At 36.1% G+C, this 22,171-nt stretch overlaps 1 protein-coding gene across 1 annotated transcript in view; it reads right to left on the bottom strand.

Annotated features, from left to right (window-relative positions):
• The window catches only part of FBN2 (fibrillin 2), a 116,166-nt gene extending 98,903 nt beyond the window's left edge, over window positions 1-17,263 (bottom strand). The window contains exons 1-5 of the mRNA XM_087926889.1: window positions 16,927-17,263; window positions 14,537-14,619; window positions 9,919-10,017; window positions 8,146-8,241; window positions 3,469-3,564 (exon numbers count right to left, since the gene is read on the bottom strand). Of these exons, the coding sequence (XP_087783015.1) occupies window positions 3,469-3,564; window positions 8,146-8,241; window positions 9,919-10,017; window positions 14,537-14,619; window positions 16,927-17,144 (592 nt within the window). The 5' untranslated portion in view covers window positions 17,145-17,263. The remainder of the gene's footprint in view (window positions 1-3,468; window positions 3,565-8,145; window positions 8,242-9,918; window positions 10,018-14,536; window positions 14,620-16,926) is intronic.
• Between the last annotated feature and the right edge of the window lie 4,908 nt (window positions 17,264-22,171).

The raw sequence follows: 22,171 nt of genomic DNA, 5'->3' as shown, positions 1-22,171 counted from the left end.
ACTAATTGTCTCTGATAAGAATGAGTCTTGCCAAGGTGGTGCAAGGCTGCCAAGAACACTAGATAAAGTAACTAAGAAATATTTCAAACACAAAGAGTCTCCAAACACCAACCAAGATATTCCGAATGTCCACAAGGTTTGAGTGCAAAATCTTTTTTGCGTCCTGCAAAGAACTCCAGTTTCAAGCAGTCCTGTGTGCACGCCTACTGGGCACAGGTCTCCTGGGGACCTCTTCATCACTGCTGCCAGCCTCCACAATCTCCAAAGGCAGCATTCCACTCCCTGATCGTCTTGGCCCCATCCCTGCCTCACACGCAGGCCCCTCATCTGAGTCCTCATTCTCCAAGACCTCAGCCAACCTGCTGCCAGCAAACCATAACAGGCTGGGGCTTGCATGCCCACACAAATGACTCTGCATGCCACCTGTAGCACACATGCCATAGGTTCACCATCACAATTATATATTAAGTAAAATATTTCATTCCAATTATCTTATAAAATACTTAAGTTTGATACTTAAATATAACATATAAATGTTGCTATGATAAATTATTTAAATGTACAATTCTGAATAGAGACATTAAGAAGCAGAGCATCTTATATAATATACAAATTATACTGTACACATTGTAATGTACATTACTGAATAATAATATAGTTAAGTTACCAGCATAGTTTTACTGACTGTTTAGCACCTAATTTCACTGTTTTATGCAATCTAACTCAGTGGCCTCCAGCCTTTTGGACACCAGGGACCAATTCCATGGAGGGCAGTTTTTGCACAGACCAAGGTGTGTGGTTTTGTGAAGTGACTGGATCCTGCCCATGAGTGAATGGGGGCTTCACTCTCTTGTGCAGCCTGGCTCCTGGGCCAGTGTGGACTGGTGCGTCCACGGCCCCAGGGTAGGGGACCCGATATAAAACATACATCTTTCTTTAGGAAAATGCACAAATTATTGTTGAAGTTTATTACCAGATATACCATTCTTCTTTGCAACTTAGTAAGCGTGTAAGCCTAAATCAAAGGTATGCTGGTTGTAAAACAATTTTCCTTTGTTTAACCCCAAAGATATATCAATGTAGGATTCTGCTAGCATAAATATGAGCTTCCCAATCTTCTGTTGACTCTACAGTAACATGATTGGAACGAATGTAGCTGGGGTTTTCTTCGGTTTAGTCTAATATGGTATAACATTTTTAACACTGAATATGGAAACGAGGACCAACCATTGCCATGACTGACTTTAAGAAACCTCTCAACCTTCTAGAATACCATGCAGCCTCCTTTTTTTCTACTTGAACTATGCCCCCCCCCCAATAATTTTGCTTAGAGTACAATAAAGCTTCATTTAGCCTCCTGTTGGCTTAACCAGCCCCAGGACAGGTTAGAACAAGGCAATGAAAGGAAGGAAAAGCTTATTAAGCTTATTAAGTATGACAAAAAATTACTGTATAATTCCCTCAAAAATATGTTCAGAAGTATATCATAATTGTTTGTTACAACACTGAACCAAAACGAATTGTTGGAATGCATATACAGGTAAATAAACTGGGGAAAGATAATCAAGAAAGATGCTACCACGTCTAATGTTTGGCCTTTTACAGTCAAGGTTTCTATTAATTACAGGTAGTCCTAGACTTACAAGTTTGTTTAGTGACTGTTCAAAGTTACAACAGCACTGAAAAAGTGACTTATGTCAATTTTTCTCCCTTACAAAAATTGCAGGATCCATACAGTCGTGTGATAAAAATTCAGACACTTGTCAATTGACTCATATTTATGATGGCTGCAGTGTCCCAGGTTCATGTGATCACCTTTTGTGACCTTCTGACAAGTAAAGTCAATGGGGAAACCAGATTCACTTATCAACCATTTTACTAACTTAACAGTTGTAGTGATTTACTTAATATCTATGGCAAGAAAGTAGTAAAATGAGACCAAATTCACTTAACAAATGTCTCACTTAGCAACATAAATTTTGGGCTCAATTGTGGTTGTAAGTTGAGAACTACCTATATTTAGATGAGAAAAAAATAGTTACAAAATTTGAAGACAACAAAATATTGGGTGGGATAACAAAGATGGTAGAAGAAAGTAGAATTCATAACAAATTTTGAATAGACATAGACTGAAAATAGTACAACGAGATTCGGCAGCCAACTCTACAAAATTATCCATGTAAGTAACCGAAATCAAATAATAAGTCTAGAACAGGTAATAGTTAGCTTTACAAAATTTTTAAAGATCTCTGAACAATAATTAATTATAAAACAGTATAAATCAACAGTGCAAAAAAAGACAAATGCTCTTTTTGTTATATTCAAAGAATTCTAATTTGCATCTACTTTATTCTGCATTGATAAGACTCCACATTAAAAAATCAGTTTGAGCACCATATTATTAAGGAAGATTAATACAAACTGAAACTATTTCAGAGAATGGGAATAGAAACCATCAGGAGACCATATATTAAATTCTATTAAGAGAAATGGACGGACTAGGAATGTTTATGGTGCATGATACACTATTCAAGGAATGTCACTAAAAGTTAAGACCTCTTCTTTATTATCCTGGAGTATAATATGTGAAAAAAACAGACTTAACTTAGAAAAGCAGATTCCATTTGAACAGGATGAAAGATTTTCTAGTAGGAAGATAAATTCAGCACTGGAATCAATTATACAAAAATTGAGTTGTGCTCCACCGAAAGATATATTCAAGCATAAGTAGTCATTTGTCAGGAATTCTTTAGTTTGGACTGCTGCAGGGGACACAATACACTGAACCATAAACTAACCAAGCATGAAGACTTCTAATTCAGTTATATCTTTACAGTCCTCAAGGCCACAATTGAGCCCACAATTTCTGTAGCTAAGCAAAATATTTGTTAAGTGAATTTTGCTCCATTTAACAACCTTTCTTGCTACACTTGTTAAGTGAATCACTGCAGTTGCTAAGTCAGTAATACATTTATTAAGTGAATTGGCTTCCCTATTGACTTTGCTTATCAGAAGTTTGCAAAAAGTGATCACATGACGGACACTGCAACCATCATAAATACATACCATAAATGCCCAAATTTTGATCACATGACAAGGATCCTGCAATGGTCATTAGTGTGAAAAATGGTCATAATTCACTTTTTTCAGTGTCATTTTAACTTCAGTCATTAAATGAACCATTATAAGTCGAAGATTACCTGTATTGATTCATTCTCAATGCTCAGATTATTGTACAGCTCTCTATTATATATTGAGATGCAGAAATGCAGGGATCTGCTATCTGCCTGTTCTTTAAAAAAAATCTTAAATTCCCAACTGGAATAATATCAACATCATACTATGAACTGCTATTCTAACTGCTTGCAAATGGAAGTGATATTCCACATGCCTCTTATTTAGCACTACGGCACTTAATGGAAAACATTCAGATTTGGGATAAACTTCATTTTGTTTTGTAGTTCTTACCTCTTTCACATTGAGGGCCTGTGAATCCATATACACATGCACAACGATTGGGCCCGATGCAGCGACCTCCATTCTGGCATCCATGTTCACAGACAGCTGTGTTTTGAATAAAAATATTATATGTATATAATAAAGTAAAAATAGTCATTTGAGGATTATTAAAAAACTGGATATTTATAATAATCAGTGTTCCTAATGGAGAAGCCTTAAAAGAAAATGCATTAGGAAAATGTGCCTATATTAATTAATTAGTACAATTTTAAGCCTGGGACATGGCTTAACTTCTTTGCCAAGTCTTTAATTCTTGAACATTATCAGATTGAGAGCCATCTAGGTCTCTGCCCTGCTGTCATTCCAGAGGAAAGGTACTGCAACAGAAAAGGCATAATTCATGGATCCCACTAGATGACACAGCTTCATTGATGAGTCCAAAATATGCTACGATACCTGGTACTTGCCCTCAACTCAAACAAGTGTCATTTGAATAGGTGCTGACAAGACATAATTGAAAATGTAAACGGATTTTGGAGGAACACCTAAATTAAGGTTCTTCCTCATGATCACGTTAAAATGACTGGTAGATGTTGTCCCTACACTTTTAATGAGAGACAAATGAAAGAAAAAGCAACTGGTGGATTGCCCCAGCTTTCTCTTCACTCATACTAAGGAAAACTTCCTGCTCTCATGAACCTGAAGGATGGGTGGGTGGAAGTCAGTTGCTTTATTGACAAGTTTAATTATATAAATTGTGTCTAAAGCTTTGGGAGAAAAAAGGTCATACAAATATTAAAATACAGTTTCACTGAAAATCATATTCAAATATATCACTTTTTAAATATAACATACAGAAATTACATGTGCCAAGTACAATCTGAAAGAATTTTCTGTAATAATGGATTTTGAACATCTGTCTGAAGTAAGAATTTCTACCATACAACGATTAAAGCACCATTTGTTATGCTTTCTATATTCCCTAAGATTTTTGACCTGGCCTCTAAGAAAACAAGCATTTATATTCAGCAGAACCCATTCCCTTCTCTTGCAGATCTAGACATCTCAGGGGACATGACATTTGTTTGCAGTGCCACAGAGTCTGGGAAAAGAAGGGAAAAAAGCATACATCCAGATAGTTAGAAGAGACAAGTAATACTCAAAGTGAGGAAACTAAGGAAAATATTGTGTTGAAAAGATCAAAATGTGAAAAAGCAACATAATTCATCTACAGAGTTGAAAAAATAATGGCAATAGCTTAAAGGCTGTTCTATCATATGCTTTGAGGCTACAAAACTTTGAGATTATTTATCTCATCTATAAAAAAAGTGCTTGTAAAAAGAGAATGAAAAATTATACTGTCCCTATTATACTTGGATAGCATATTTTATTTTGTATGTTTTTGTATCAGGGTGATTGCATTATTATAATGCTTCTTTTGTTTAACTGGTTATCTACTAATAAAATATATTTTATTGCTTACTGTATTATTATTGTGTTAGTATTTTTATATTTACTCTTCTATAACACACTAACCAGCCTGAAAAACTCTTGTCATGAATGGATAAAAATATAACAAATACATTTCTCTTACTGGCATAATGTAAGTCATTAGTAATAAAATCTTCCAAAGCGGGGGTGAGTAAACTAATGAATATACAGAAGTCTAAAAACATAGACTTATAAACAGTTCTAAGTATATGCAGAAACCAGTGTTAAAATGGTCAACACATTTTCGTTCACAGACATACTGTGGTCTGGGTAATTGTGTGAATTGAACAGGCATCAGCTTTTTTTCCAAGTGTGTATATGTTAGCTCATTTAAACTTGAATAACAGAACTTGACAAATTTGTATTACTTCTATAGTAGACATATGTTGCATTCTAAGAGATTTTGAAAAAAGGCAATACTTGCCTCTAAATTCAAAATTAATCCTTCATTGCAGTATGCACAATTGCTCTACTAGTCTACCAAGTCTACAAAGTATGAAAAAATGATGCATACATAATAGTTGTATTTCACTGTTACAAAACAGATACATTTAGAACAAGTTTATAACTTCCTTAAGAAAAAGCTAAAGGTTATTTGATTTGAGTATTTTAGGCAATTTTCCCAAATAAAGACTCAAACAGCATATGATCAGCTACTGAAAGGATTCATTCTCTTGTTCCAAAAAAACAGATGAGGAGAAAGAGAAGAAAAAAAAAACATTTAAGCATGGAAAAAAGAGTCCAGAAATAATGTAGCAGAACTATTATATTTCAAGTAAAAACACAAATGTACCCAAAATTTTCCTTACTTTATTAGATCTCATTAAATGAATTATTGCTCTTCAGCAATTACTAATTACTATACAATTAATTTTATATGTAGTAGAACAGTGAACTATGACAGCACAATTTATGTAACAAATGAATATATTGACATAATCTAAAGATTATCTCTCCAAATACTTGTGAACTAAAATTTGATGACTCCAAATGGGACTTGCCACAAAAAAGTTAGTGTAATTTTATCCTGATCTCATTTTAATCACCCATGCCCTTCTTCGGGAAAATTTTACAGATAAACAATGTTGATTCTTCACTGAATTATCTTCCCTTAAACAATCTCCTTGGATTCCACAAAGCCCCTAAGAGCTGGCTCCGCTCCCAGGCCTAGGTTAATGTGTTCCTTAATGCATATATGAGGCCTTTGTTGCATTGTATGGTTTATTGTTCTGCTTTAGGCTGTGTTTTTATGCATGTTTTTAATATTGTGTTTTTTAGAATTCTGTAAATTGTCATGCCTAATGGTGTAGAAGGTCACAATCAATTTGGTAAATTAAATTAATGATAATTCACAAACTTGTTAAGACCATATTTGTGCAATTTTGGTACATTTTTCATTTAAAAAATGGTGCTCCAACTCAAAAAATCAAAAATAGATATAATAATAGGAAACTGAATGTAATGAAATGATGCACAGTTTAATCAGAACCAAGGAATGGAGAAATAAAGCATGAAACAGCTAAAATAAAAGAAGTGGGAATACAAATATTATGCCTAGGAAAAGAAAAAAGTCTGAAAAAAGAACAGATACAAATACAGGATACAGGATCTTCTGAGACAAGCAATAGATAATTGTATTTTGCTTACATCTTATATTTCTACTCTTATAAATAAGGAATAAATAACAATGAACCATTAATTGGTATTTTTTTCAGAAACAAAATCAGCCCTTTGATTTTAAAAAAATCCAGCTCCATCCCCTAGTCTTCCTCTTATGCTCCATCATTTCTACAATGCTTTTCAATGTTTGTACAGAGATTATTTGCCACTATTATCAGAACCTGCAAATTATTGTTTCATAACTTTAACTTGCTCTTAAAATGTGGTTTGGGAATCTGGTCTAAGGGCAATTAATGACTGATCAAGAACCTAAAAGTAAACATTGAATTTATAATATAAAGAGGGTGTATAAGACTTTGAAGTCATGTTCTATTTATTGAAGTAATATCCAACCATGGCTTGGCATTATCTTAGAATATATCTTATAGGTCCTGCTTACCAACAATGTTATGGGAAAGAAGATTCTAAATGTTCCAGAATAGATACCTTAAATTGCTTTGCTCTACACAATCAACTAAGCAAATACATTAAAAAATATTGTACATTCTACGAAATTAATTGCTAACAGATTAATTGCTAACCGCTCCTATACCAGTTTTGGAAACTTTTAAATTTTATATCCTTTCTGAGAAAAAAATGCCTTTTATTATTTCATTAGTTATCAATTACTAGCTGTTTCAGAGACTGAGCTATAAATTCAGTAAATGAAGAAGCACTCCAATTTCCTTGTGCTTCCTTAAGTCACAGTTTCTCATTTGCAGCAGGCTGTAATTTATGAAATGTAAAGTTTTCAGACTTCCATTTTTCAAGTATTAGACTCATCATCAGTACATGTAGATATTGTAGTCATTCCCATTTCACTATAAAGGTAGGTAGACATTAAATGAAGATTACATGTACACTACAAGTGCCATAAGTTTAACATTTGGGGCATTTTAATGCAATTCACATGCCAAATTTTCCCCAAAGGAAATGCCTGTTATGTAGACTTTACAGTGCCATACTAACAAAACAAAACCATCAGGACTTATTTCTTAGATCACTTTTCTGAAAAATACCAGAATATGAACTTGACTATAAGTATGGCTGTAGTATTTGAAATGGATAGCATAAATTCAGATGAAATATATACATAAAACACAAAATATTTAACAATGTCATTGTTTTTCTGTATAAACTAAAAAGTTTGCTTAATTAAGGACTCCTTGAAATGTAAAACTTCATTCAAAATGTTCCTGCTTACTGCCAGTACTTTACTTCACAATTCTAATGGTGCTTAAACAAACTAATACTATTACTGCTTCTTATAAAAACATCTCTGTATTTTTATAATAATTACATCTCTCTGAGAGAAATATGTCTTCCCTGTAACTACCCTATCTACATAATATATGTTTTGTTCATGACTATCCATTGAACCTAATAGGTGAAAAATGCACTGAATTCACAATTCCCATATCCAGATGCAATAGCAACCATTCAAAAATATCAGAAAACTATATAACACCTATACTTTATGCTACATTCATGACAGGAATCGTTCAAATAAATCACAACTGCCAAATGTTTACTTACGTTGCCCACAGTAACTGCCAATATATCCTTTTTGACACTGGCATTGGTCATCTAGACAGGTACCACCATTCAGACATCTGACGTTACACTGTTGTACTACAGAAAAATGCAGACAATTAGTTATGCATTAAATTGTCATTTTATATTAGGTAGCAAAAAAAGACACAAATATTGAGAAATAATGCGAAAATGTAGACATAATAAATCATTAAAATACATAATGTAAAATATATAACATATGTTAGCATTTTGTGACCTAACATTTCAATTTAAACTGATTTAAGGTTCTAGTATAAGTGGCTCATTGTCATTAAAGCACCAGGCTAGAAATCAGGACACTGTTTCAGTCTTGTTTTAGCCATGAAAACCTACTGACTTTGGGCCAGTCACCTCATAGGGTTGATGTTGTGGGAGAAATAGGAGGAAGAAGGATCTATGTTCTCTGCCTTGAGTTATTTATAAAAACAATAGAGGCAGGATGTAAATAAATAAATGCTTCTTTATAAAATGCTACTGTACATATAATTTTGAGGACTATTTATTCAGATTTTTTGTGCAGTTTTCCATTAATGTCTCTTCCTTGGTATACATACATTTGTCCTTAACACATGCTTCATCTATTTCTTTGCTTCTCAAATGCCATTTTAATATTTCATTTCTTTGCCAATACTAGAGTATCTGAATTCTGCATTAATAAACTTAATCTAACTATAATCTTTCTTCTGTATTTAGAATGTGGTTTCCTCCACGAATTCCTTTTACTACTTTATCTTGATCTATAATCATCTCTAATTGGTATTAATGCTTTGAAGCTTTTTTATTTTATTACATTCATTTTATTTTAAAACTTATCATTCTGATTTCAATTAATTTCCACTTTGTTTCATTAACTTCACTCCAATATACATCCAACATATTATTGCTATTTTAAGCATGCAAGTTACGTATTTTAGTTGTTTACCACATAACACAGTTGATATCTTATTTTTCAATCAAAAAAAACAATGTGGCTCATAAAAATTATAAACCAATATAAAAATGCAGTAAAACAATGGGATATTTTAAATGATCACAAGCAAAAATGAATGGGGTCAAAACAACAGGAAGGAAAACTATGTGGATGCTTTACTTCACTTTGCTTTAAGAAGGGAGAAGGGGATATAGTCCATGAGATAACTTCAAAGGGGTGCTTCATACAAGCTATCAAAACAAAATATGTGTTTGAAACTTTGCACAGCCCTACTATTTAGATAGTTAAACATAGGAAAAAGTCAACATCTTGCTTGCCATGGTTCTTAGGAAGAAACTAGGTAATCAGTGAAATTAGAATTAGAATCAGACCATGTTCATCCATATTTACATACTGTAAAGCAGTTTGTTCACTTCTGACTTAGTGAATCCACAGTTGTTTCTCAATCATGGTTTAGTGATTACTGTACAGCACAAACATAGCTATTTAAAATGTTCAATAAATTAACAGTGTATCCTGACTCAGCATGATCTGTGAACAAATCCAAATAATGTGTTATGCTTGTTGTGCTTTTAGGTATGGGTAACCAATGTGCAAGTTTAGCCCTTCTTCCAATAGGGTTGCCAACAGAAGAGATATAACTGAAGGGTAGGAAAACTGTGGACACATACCAGAAGTTTCAAAAGACGGTAACTGGATTGACTATCTATTTTTAAAGAGAACAGATGAAATCCTTCTAACCCTAAACAGAAAATACCTTTATTATGTATAATAAAATGAAAAGGATGCTATTTAAGCCTTACTAGATTTTGGTCCACAGCTTGGCAATATTTGTCCATTGGAGCAAGTACACATATTAGGACGAGAACAAAATCCATCACCACAACTATTTCTACAAATGGCTGTGGAAAAAGTAATATATTACAAGACTTGCAATCATACATTATTAAACAAATAGTAAAACATATGTTTAAAAGTTTCAAAACTATAGAATATAGGCATTTTCCTGTATATTGAAATTATATTAGGAATTTTTATTATTTTTATTGCTCCAACAAACAGAATGAAAACAATAATCTTCATTCAATATCTTTACAATGTTCAATGTGGGACAAAGCACACAAAATTCTACTCCATGCAAATTATATATGGCTAATACAAAGTCATTATAGAAATCAAAAACATCCAGATCATCTATATAGATAAAAATAGGTATCAAGTTTTTACTGTCAAAGTAATTTGGGAGTGAGAAATATGGAGATCAGTAGGACAGGAATGTCTACAAATAAGCCTACCCTAAGCTACTACTGTAATCAATGCTAGGCAATGGAAGTTTTCCACCTTCAGGATAAAAAGATTTCTATCAGAAGTGGGATATGAAAGGGGAAGTCAACTGCAATTAGTTCCCATTTATCTGAATTCTAATTCTATTTCTCCACACAAGCTCATGGTTGCTAATTGAATAGATTTATTGATAGATTCTTGCATTTAGCATCACATCTGTATTAGCCTTGCAGGACCAAACTACTGCTTTCCAGCTGATGACATCTTTAAAAAAAAACAATCTTCAGTAATGTTATTTTCCTAACCAAAGCATGTGTTTTGGAGATATGCTAGGTTTAGACCAGGGGTGTCCAACCTTGCTGGCTGAGGAATTCTGGGAGTTGAAGTCCACAAGTCTTAAAGTTGCCAAGGTTGGACACCCCTGGTTTAGACATTGTTTCAATGCACTAATTGCAAATGCATTTCTAGTTTCATTTCAGAGAACAATATCTTTTTCTTGGTTAACAGGTTACAGTTACAAAAATACTAAAATGAGATTTTAATTCTGCTTTAACTGTACCTTTGCAAACTGTAAATTACCAGAGCTAAGGTGATACATCAATGAATACTATAGATACATCCTTTCTTTCACAGTTGATTTCTTTATTTTTTCAAAAGAAGTTTATTAATTCAAAGAGGTTTATTTCAAGATATCCCATGCCAGAAATATTTTAATTAAATGCTAGACAATGAGAGTCACATTAAGCAATGACATCAAACAAGTTGACAAGCCTGGTATTTTGGTGGAAAGAAATTATGGACATTTGTGAAAAGGATGTGCTTCAAATCTATCTTGAGAGCCAGGCTGATGTAGTAGTTAAAATGCCAGGTTAGAAACCAGCAGACCATGAGTTCTAGTTCCTGCTTATAGACAAAGTCAGTTGGGTGACCTTAGACCAGTCACTCTCTCTCAGCCTTAGGAAGAAGGCAATGGCAAACCACATTTTAAAAAAGTTTAATCCAGATAGTTGCCAAACCACTGGTTTGAATGCACATAGGAAAAAAAAAATCATAAAATTAACTTTTGTTGTTGTGATGGTTCTATGCTAAAAAACATACACCCAATTTCTGATGAGGCAGAGCTTCCAAAAAGAAAAAAAAATAGAATACATACTGCAATCCCTTGTGTAAAAAAATACATTAGCTTCAATTGAGAAATTATAATTTAATATTAAAAACATAAGGAAAACATAACAAGAAATATATTGTGTAAACATATCCAATATGTATATAATTAACTGATGACCTTTATAAACACTATTTTATCTATATTCCATTATCTATAGATGAATTGTTCATCATGGATCACAAAATATGCTGTGCTTCCTTGTTGTTTACAAATTGTTATCATGGGGTATTTTGATATGTGCGGTTATATAATTGCTATGAAATCTTGAGATAAATCTCAATTTATCATCTCTAATATTCTGAATATTATTTAATATCATTACAAGTATTTATTTATGAGCAATTAGAACCAAAATTTTAGTCACTAGATGGTGTAGTCATTAAACAAGTATCATGTGATCAGACTCAACTTTATGACTACTTTTACCACAGTTGCTAAATGAATAACATACTTGTGAAGTGATTCATATGATCTGGCTTCGCTAATTGACTTTGATTGTCATAAGCTGACAGAGAAAGTCACAAATCGAGAACACAGTACCACAAGATGCTGCAACAGTCATAAATGTGAGTTGGCTGCCAAGTGCTCTAATCATGATAACGTAATCTCAAGAGAGATACAACAGAAAACTTTTTTAAAAGTCATTTTTCTAGTCCATCTTTGAACCTTCGTTAAACGAACAATCTTTTGTAAGCGTAACCTATAATCTTAAAAAACTGATTCATATTTAATATTAAGATCAGAAGAGTAATATGATAAACAAAAACAGTGAAACATAAGAGGTAGGCCAGAATGATATCAATTTCTTTCTGTAATAGTTGCCTAATTGCATGGAATATCAAATTTGAGATATAATAAATTAGCATGATTATGCCTACAAAAGGTATAATCCTAGAGTTTCTCAAGAGTTGTTGGAAATATATACACTGAGAATCATTATTGCATCTTGGTGAAAGAAATGACTGGCTGGGAAGATCAAAGTTATAATCCACTCTCCTTGATATATTTGAGGCCATGTTTTATCCCTCTGTCCAACTAATCTCACAAGATTGATCTTTCAAAGATAAAAATAGAGGACTAAATGCAATGAGCTTCTGGAAAAAAAGGTGAACTCTATATATTTTATTTATTTATCTATCACATTAAAAAGTGCCCATCTCCCTCACAGAGGGACTCTGGGCAGTGTCAGAGGGATTCTGAGCAAAAATGAATGAATGATTTGAATCTGTTTCTGTACCTGGAATATAATGTTCACAGGATAACCATCAGGTTCAATCTCCCTCAGTTTTCTATTTTTCTATTTTTAACCAGGGGGCTCCAATGCATCCTTTATCTCAACTCTGGGTAACATAAGTATAGTTAGAAAACAGCTCTGGATAATTGGTGTTCAACACTTCTGACCATCTATGGACGTTCTCAGTCATCCAGGTCATGGTTGTCCCAAAGGTGCTTTTTAAAGAGGCAACTGGACTTTCTTTGTTTTTTCCTTGAAGACAAGGAAAATTATCAATTATCATCTAAGGAGGTTCTTGGATGAGAATTGAAATGTCTTCAAGGAAAAAACAAAGGAAGTTCAGTTGCCTCTTGGAAAAGTTCCTTTGGAACATTTTCTTTAAAGCATACCCTGAAGGGGAGAGAGAAGCTAAAATGGGTTGGTAGGTTGCAAACTGATGAACATAACTTAAGATGGAGAGTACTTTTAGTAGATTAGAGGCTGTTATGTGGCATTGCTCTGGACTGTATGTTTATTTATTTCCTGGTGATGGATCTCTTTTATTGATTGACATTGTAAGATTCTTTGAGACTTATGCATCATGTGTGATTGTAAGCTATTTGATTTAGGGTAATATTAGGATTGTGCTAGTATATGAGCTTAGTATTTGCTTCATGAATTGTTATTATATTGTGAGAAATAACTGGTAGGCCTCTCTTATAACCACAACAATGAACCATAAAAGCAGGTTAATTATATAATATGTTAATTGGGTAGCACACAAATGCCTTTGGGATTTTTATTTCTCAATCAGAAACTAGCACCATATAAAGAAGACTAATCCTCTCATATTCTACATTTCTGAAAATTCATCTTTGTGTACCTATCTACACATGGAGGTGAAAAGTTTTACTGGAACCAAGGGAATCTTTGATTTTAATCATCATATAATTGAGAAGAGTAAAGGTCAAGTCTGTGGGAAAAACTTTCCCCACCCATGCAGTGGCCTTGATCTAAGTCAATCCATTGTGTTTAATTTTTTTTAAAAGGAGAGCAACCATATTCTCATAATTTAATATACTCCATTGTTTGCCCCTCAGACATAAGTTCTATTGTATTTAATAAGAATTACTATAAATAAATATACATAGGATTTAACTGCTGTTAATATTCAATTTACCACAAAATAGATATAATTTATATATCTATAGATAGTAGATAAATAGAAAAAACAGAAGAGATCAAAAATATTCTGTCCAGTTTTTGTCTAATACTTATGATTTTTCAAATGTTCTAGAGCTGAAAGCTGATCTCAGCCACAGATTATAGAGGTCTAGCTTGGTGAATCCCAAGCATAGTATAACTAAATTCCATTTTGCCAAGACAAATCAGTAGTCACATTTCGCAGGACAAAAATAATATTGGCCAAACAAGACTGTTAATCTATTAAAATACACTTATCACATCTAATCTAAATCTATTATAACTTAAGTATAACAAAAATATAAATATCCTAAACAATTCATATCATTTATGTACTATATTATTTATGAATTTCAAAAATGAGTTTTTATCAAATTATTTTTGAACTTTAGTATATATTGTCAGTTCTTAGGTTTTAAAAATTGTCAAGCAATTGCTATTTCTTAAATTCAAAGTTGAAGCCTAAATTTAGCAATTCATCTACTGTAGTGTAAATTCATATTTTTGTTTAAATGTAAGTATCTACTAAAAATGAATATTCCAGAAGACTTACGAACAATACACTGATTCCCCCCAGGGAGTGTTTTCCATCCAGGGCAACAGTAGGAATGGAATCTGGAGCCACACACATTTGGTCTGTTGCATGCAAACAAATACATACACAAAAACACAGGTCATTTGGAGCAGCCATTCAAATATTTGCTCCACAGAATAAAAAAATTATTGGCTATAGAGCAATGACAGACAAATTCAGATAGGTTTTATATTTCTAAAAAAAGATTCCTAGAAATCCTTTTAAAATTAATAACCTGCTTCTTAGCAAAAAAGGGGGAGATGAACAACAAGTTTTCCGTTTTAAACCATTCTGTGAATAGTGAGCAATAGATCAAATTCATGCATACTTTATTTTTATTAAGAGTGAAACATCAAAGACGTCTGACGCAACATTTCTATCTTAAGAGAAAGAATTACAGTGTCTATCAAACTGGTATGCAAGTAAGCTATTACAAAGACTTTAAATGGAAAGGATTTGTCACATATTTTATATATTGGCACTTTTAAGTTTCTTTCCTTTGAAAAAGCATGTATCTTTATCAGGTTTTAACTGAAATGATTCTTCAACTTTACTACACCAAAACCTTTTAAAACTTGATAATGTCTGCTACATTTGGTACTCTTGTTGGTATGATATTACCAACTGGCTCTTAGAAAAGTAACTGTTGATGTTACCTATTTTGGGTAATGAAACATCTGCAAGAAAACAACTAAGCTCAGAAAGAACCAAGGACCCCTCAGTTGTTTTTTGTTTTAGACCCTTAAGACACATGAAAACTTTCCAACAAGGACCAAAATTAAAATTAAAAAGGAATAACAATTATAAATATGGGAAAGGACATATTGCAGTGTTCAAAAGGAAAACTGAGATACCTGCCAAGTATTTAGACTAAAAGTTTTAACGGGAACATGTTAAGATATGATGCATTTTACTGAGAAAACAAGTTAAAGAAGTGGTTGTTGTAACACAATTAAAATGAACACTAACAAATAGAAATAAAGGAAAGGAAATTATATGTGGAACTTCCAATTTAAACTTGTGAACAAGCTTTCTACTTAAGTACTTTTAAAATAAGGAACTGTGCTTATCATATGCAATTCTATGGAACAGTGAAATAAGAGAAAATTATTTTTAATGCTGTAAGATTCTGTCATGAAATCACACAAATACTGAGTGAAGTATTGCCAATGTGGCAATACTTTAAACAACTATTTAAAATCAAAGTACAATCCAATTTTGGACATACAGATTTGTTAGAGAAGCAAGGTGTGTGTGTTTTAAACAATGTGATTTTGCCCTAGAATTGATGCCACCTACAGGTAAATGAATTGCTTGGACACAGGTCGCTGAGGTAGTTAGGTACATAGACATTCCTGTATCATGTAGGCCTAGCCATGATCTTGAGAAGGTTAATAATCAAATCAAAGAAAGACAATGGGTTTAGAAGTAAAAACATAATTTGGCAGAAATGTGACATCAAGACAGGCTTATGGACTGTAAGTCTGTAACTAGTAGTAGATTTCAAGACTACTTTAGTCTTTAAGGACACAGAATAAAATAGTATGCTGTGCCTTTAAAGGCTACAATCTTGAAATGGCATTTTAGCCAATGAGGATATACCTGAAACACAGACTTGATCAATGGCCAACAGGCTTACATGGCTAAAGAATGAAGATGGTCACTGTATTTCAAGCAGGTGAATTACCTGCCTAAAGCTATGGAAAATTAAAGAAAAGTTTTAGAAAAGTGGAAATAGATGAAGGACCTAATGATTACAGACAAAGTGTCTGTCTATATTACAAACTATGTCACAATGAGTTTAAGGAGGAACAAAATTAATTCCTGTACTATTGGTATTGGGGAATAATGCTTAAAGGTGGAAGATGACTAGTTACAGAAGCAGAAAAACAACACCATTTCATCTGTGAGTTACCTTCAGTTATTAAGGCCTGTATAGTTCATTATCTAAACTTGAAAGATGTGATCAACTACATAATTACTGTTGTATAATTATATACACGTGGCCTATTTTTCCCCAAACAGCAGCTGAGGAAGAAAACCTGTGGCTGAATTGTACCACTTCAGACAACCCTTTCAGAGATGGAGGGTCACATTAAGTGGAAGGGGGAGAACAGAGCCAAGAAATTCCTGCACATAGCAGCAGAGCCAAGAAGGGTAGGTAGACTACAGTCCTAGTCCCCTCCTTTTCTTTGATCAGGGATTGAATCGATTTAATCCCTGGGAAGGCACATTTTAGCATGCCACCCCCTACCTGCCGTCTGTAGTGATCCCATCCAAGCGCAGGTTTATGCTACCTTCCACTGCTGTCTGCAGGAAACAGGCCTACCTGTGGCGGACGTGGGTGCGAGCAAAAGTTGCTTTCCTACCCCCTGAGCATGTCCTGCTGGCCTCTCCTGCGGACGCGGTTGGCGGCGGCTGGCGCTGTGCCTCCTTCCAGACTCCCCAAGATAGAGTAGCGGCTAGTATCCGCACCCTCCGCCGGACGAGCCTGCCGCTGCTGCCCAGCGGATCCATGCGCCCAGAGCGCCACACACCCCAGCCAAAGGAAATACGGCTGCAGGCAAAGCGCCCGCCGTCTCCCCATCGCGGACGGCAGGAATTCCTGAGGTGTCGGCACCGAGTCCGACTTGTTCCTAGGGGAGCGCCCGCTGCTGCTCCTCTCTCGCCCGCTGCCCTCCTCTCGGCAAGGCGAGCGTCGCTCCTGCTGCTGGCCCTCCGCCCCCTCAGCGAGACGCCTTGCGGGTCGCGGCGGTCAAGGGGACTGCTGCTCGCCTTCCACGATGCATCTTCCTCACACACCCCCTTCCCCCCGAGCCACTGGAAAGCGCGCAAATTTCACCACCCACCCACCCACCCACCCCCCCAAAAAAGTTGGTCAGAGCAACAAGTGAGGCTTCCAGTTTCTTTCGAGGGGACGGGGTGGGGGAGGAAAAGGGAGGAGGGCGGGAAACGTTTTCTGAACCAGTCTTTTTAACTGAAAAGAATCCTCAGTGAGCAAAACTACGCTTTGCAAAGAAAAAAATTAAAGAGAATTGTCCACTTCAAAAATAAAACATTAAAGTTACTAATAACCACAGCGGACACGAGCCGATTTCACCCGGACGAACCCAGGGACAAAAAAACAAAACAAAAAAAACCAGGAACTTCTTGCTACGCCGCTGCCGCCCGAGGAGCGAGGAAAGGCGGCGATCCGGTGTACGGAAAGAAGAATGAGGGGAGGAGGAAAGCGCGGCTCGGCGAGGGAGGAAAGAAAGGGCAAGGGGGAGGCGATTGCCTGCCTGTCAGTGGGGAGCAGCGGCGGCGCGCCAAACACGTGGGAAAGGAGCCCACTGGAGGCGGGAAGAAGGCTGCGCCAAGGGGGCGCCGAGAGTCGAGTGGGGGCGGAGGATGGAAAAGGAAAGCCCGCGCGGCCCTGGTAATCGGCTGAAGGGGGGGGGGGAGTTTTGGAAACCGGGATGCGAGAGGAGTTGAGGCCGGGAAATTGGAAGGGGGCGCTGGAGAAGACTGACGGAGGGAAAAGGAGGTGGGCGCCAATCAGTCAGTTCCTCCGTCACAGCGGTACCGCGCCGTGGTACCTTGGCATCCTCTTTTTGTACCCAACAAAAAGGAGGCTTTCTCCCGCTTTCACCTCTTCCTCTCTCAATTCTTTTAGAGAGCAACTGCCATCAAAACAAAAAAGATGGATAGGATTGATTGCCAGTAAAACTTTGTGTTGCCCTTCACTTCCTGAGTTTGAACGAAATATGTTTAGGCTACACAATTGGCGTGTGGTAGTTTGTCAGCATCTGTGTGTCTCTCTCTGACACGCACAAGGGGGATTTCATAACAATTCTTCAGTAACCTGACAGGTTCAAGATATGGTCCCTTGCCACTGATGTCAATGAGAGCATTGGGTCAGCTTTGATTAGGGAAGCTGGCAGCTGCAGACACAGAAACAAGGGAGGATTTTTTGTTGTTGTTGCAATGTTTCAGAAATATCCATGTCCAGAACTCTGTTGTTGGCAAAATGATCTTGGAAACAGAATAATTCCTTGAAAAAGAAGGATATGAAAATATTTGGCCACTGCCTTTAGTCCAACTTCGAGAAAGCATTAAAGGAGGACAGTATTATTCCCCCCAAAATGGATATTTTGCTCAGAGATAGTTTCCAGAATGCTTTTGAGGAATCTTTTCTCAGCAGTCCTGCTCAAGCCCTGGCCAATCTCTGGAATATGAGATATCTGGGTCAGTTTAAGCTATTACTCCTAAGCATCCCCTTCTTTTTAGCAGAACAAAATTGTTTTAATGGGAAGCAGAGAACAATGAAGCTGAAAATAAAGGGCTGAACAAAAATTAGGAACTTTCAGGATGGGTCAAATCAGAATGAGATCTTTTGTAAGACTTCTCTGAAGTCTCGTGCCAATGGATGCAATGATGAGACAATGATTTCTCTCTTTGCACCATTGCCAGCAACATTTTTCCATTCTGAATAGAATTTATTTCTCGTGTCATATACAATTTAGTGCTTCCATCCTCTTGAATTCTAGATAATTTAGAGATATTAAAACTGATAATAATAGAATATTTTAAAAATCTAGTAATAAAGTGATAAAATAATACAAACACAAAGGTCTTTATAGCCTGGGGAATAAAACCAAGCTTTTATTTTTTCTGAAACGAGAAATAAATAAATGCAGGCTATTTTCATCTTGTTTTCTTGAGAAGGTGGACAAAGCATGTGGAGAGGAGCAACATCTGCTTGCTTAACTTTTCTCATTCAGATGATTAAATTCATTAGGATGGGACTGGCCTCATATATTATAACTTCTAATTTGTTAGAATTAAAGAGTGGGACTGGTGCAGTGTGCAGTGTGCAATCAGCTATCTGAGATTTATTTAAGAAGCAACCAATGCATGCAGACATGGGAGGATCAGGGCTGTCAAACTCGCAGCCCATGGGCCAGATGCCTTACGCACTGGCCATGTCCATGCCTGGTTTAGCGAAGGTGGAATAGTCACGATATGTCATGTGATCATGCCGTAACAATGTGAGTTTGACACCCCTGAGTTAGATTATTAGGAATCCAATCCTAGCAGATTATTCTGTTTTAGGATACATTGGGAGTTTCAGAAAATCAGACCGAAGCACTTTCCTCAAGAAACAAAGACATGTAAACACCATAACTGAGCCAACCTGCATCTGGCCTATTTAAAAGCAAGACCTTCCAAAGCTGGCCTTCAGCTCACCTTCCAGAAGCTCCTCAAGGCAGCTAAATGTGCATTGCAGTAACCCACTCAGGAAGTGACCAAATCATGAATCAGCTTGAGCAGAGGTTCCAGTCTAGGAAAAAGTACACGAAGTTGGACAAAAACCTTTCTGGTCATGGCTACCACTGCAATTCCAGGATGACACCCAAATTGAACAGTGTTTTAAGTATGGGATGGTGCAACCCTATCTAAAATAAGAAGGAAAATCCTTGGATCTAGAGGGGCCTTAAACCTCAAACCCCTCAGTTTAGCTAGGGAAGCTGTTCTTCGCTCAGACTGCCACAATCTACTGATGCCAAAAACAATTTCCACAGTATCACCTGGTTGGCCAGGGGTGTAAATATAAACATGGATACAATTATCAAACAAATGCCTCATCTTGTACCATTGGATGACACAAGATAAGTTATTGTGAGAACTAGTGTTGAGTCCTGAGCAGGGGTGGGATTCAAAAATCCCAGCAACTGGTTCTCTGCCCGGTTGCTGGGTGGGCATGGCCATAGTGGGTATAGCCTACCGGAACTTCAGGGTGAGCCGTCTTTCATCTTCCCCAGAGTCCGGAGGCTTCCCTCGGGCCTCTGGGAGAGCAAAAACATCCTCCCCCGGGCTCTGGAGGTCCTTCAGAAGCCAGAAATAGGTTCATTTCTGGACTTCTAGGAGGGCCGTTTTTCACCCTCCCAGAGCCTCGGCGTGGGCCCTGCATTTACCTGCATCCAAAACAGGCTGTGTGGAGACTCCTGGGAGGGGAGGGGCAGGGTGGGTGGGACCAGCCAGTCAGTTCTACTACCAGTTCAGCAAATCAGATGTAAATTTAACATCCAGTTCGCCCAAACTGGCCCGAACCAGCTGTATCCCACCCCTGATCCTGAGCTATCTTGCAAATGTAGATATCTTCCCCCTTAATACTAAAACTGGTTCCAGAGGAACTTTCCCTTCCTTCAAGTGATCTATAAGGATGTCATTAAAAATGCTAAGAGATCAACCATCCTTTTTTTTCTGTTGCCCAGGCTTATCCTCAAATCCAATCACTGCCATTCCCATCTCATATCCAGGTCCCAGACGCAAATTTAAGGGGCAAGATAATCAACCTCCAGAATTTTCTGAAGGTGTAGCATCATTACTTTCTCAACAGCCTTCTCTAGAAAGAGAAAGATGATGAGGGACAGTGATGACTTTTTGATGAGAAGGTAAACCACTATCTCCAACCTTAGAACTACCTTGTCTGTCAAGGATGAATTCACCATGTCCTGGCCCAACTATACTTCATCTCCAAGGAAGTCTGAACTAATCAGGAAGGACATAGATCCCATTTATGGGAAGCCAAGCTTTTTATTCCAAAACCCATATATAGGGGTATCAAACTCGCATTATCACGGAGGTGTCACATGACATATCGGGACTTTTTCCCCCTTTGCTAAACCGGGCAGGGGCGGGGCCAGCACATGAGGCATCCAGCCTGTGGGCTACAAGTTTGAAACCCCTGTTTTAGGGGTTTGTTTATCACATTTTGGAATTGCCCATTTCTCTCACCGATGGAATCCTAATAAGGAATTACTGCATCTTAAAATATATTCTTATTGGGAAGATTCCATAAGTTGGTTGATTTATAAAAATGCTGCAAACATAGGTATTACTTTTGAAGAAATCCAAATTTTAGATATCCTAAAATTTCTTTTGATAGTATGGCATAACAACCTTAGCTGATCTTTAGAATGGAAACAAGAAAGATATATCTGGTTACAAGATCAAAGTTTACATATATACATAACAAGAAAGTTATAGCTGGTTACCATGGCATGATTAAAGTTCCCATATATATGTTATACATTTTGAGTATGAATATGTTTGAATTGTCTCTGTTTTCTTTCCTGCCATTCTTTGTTTTTAAAGTTACCAATACCATTTATGGGAGAAGGGGCCAAAATCAGGGAAGAAAAGAGTAAAATGTTATATTACACAACATTGAGTACAGCCATTGGAGGAAGGCTTCTCCATTTAATCTACAGCTGTCTTAGATGAAAAAAGTGTCTATGTGCCAAGCAAAGCACACTGAATCTATTACCCGATGGATATGTTAAAAGCAATGTCATGAGACAGATGAAATGAAACCAAAACAGAATGACAAATTCATGTAAGCAAGGAACAAGAGAGCAACGCAAAAGTTCTAACAGAGCACTTGGAAATATGAAAAAATAATCAGAAATAAGAAAAAATATCAATAAGGAAGAATTTGGGGATGCCAGGAACATTCTGGAAAAATGCCAGCAAAAGTAGACAGGAAGTGATCAAGAGGTAGATAATGTCTCAAATACCCATCCTGTGGAAGGCATACTATGTCATACAAAAAAAGCAAAGTAAACACCA

The sequence above is a fragment of the Pseudonaja textilis genome, chromosome 2, assembly GCF_049901715.1.
Source record: "Pseudonaja textilis isolate UNSWEBS1 chromosome 2, rPseTex1.2, whole genome shotgun sequence".
Taxonomy (NCBI): Eukaryota; Metazoa; Chordata; class Lepidosauria; order Squamata; family Elapidae; genus Pseudonaja; species Pseudonaja textilis.
The sequence above is the reverse complement of the archived record's forward strand: the minus strand, read 5'-3'. Positions and strand labels throughout refer to the sequence as shown.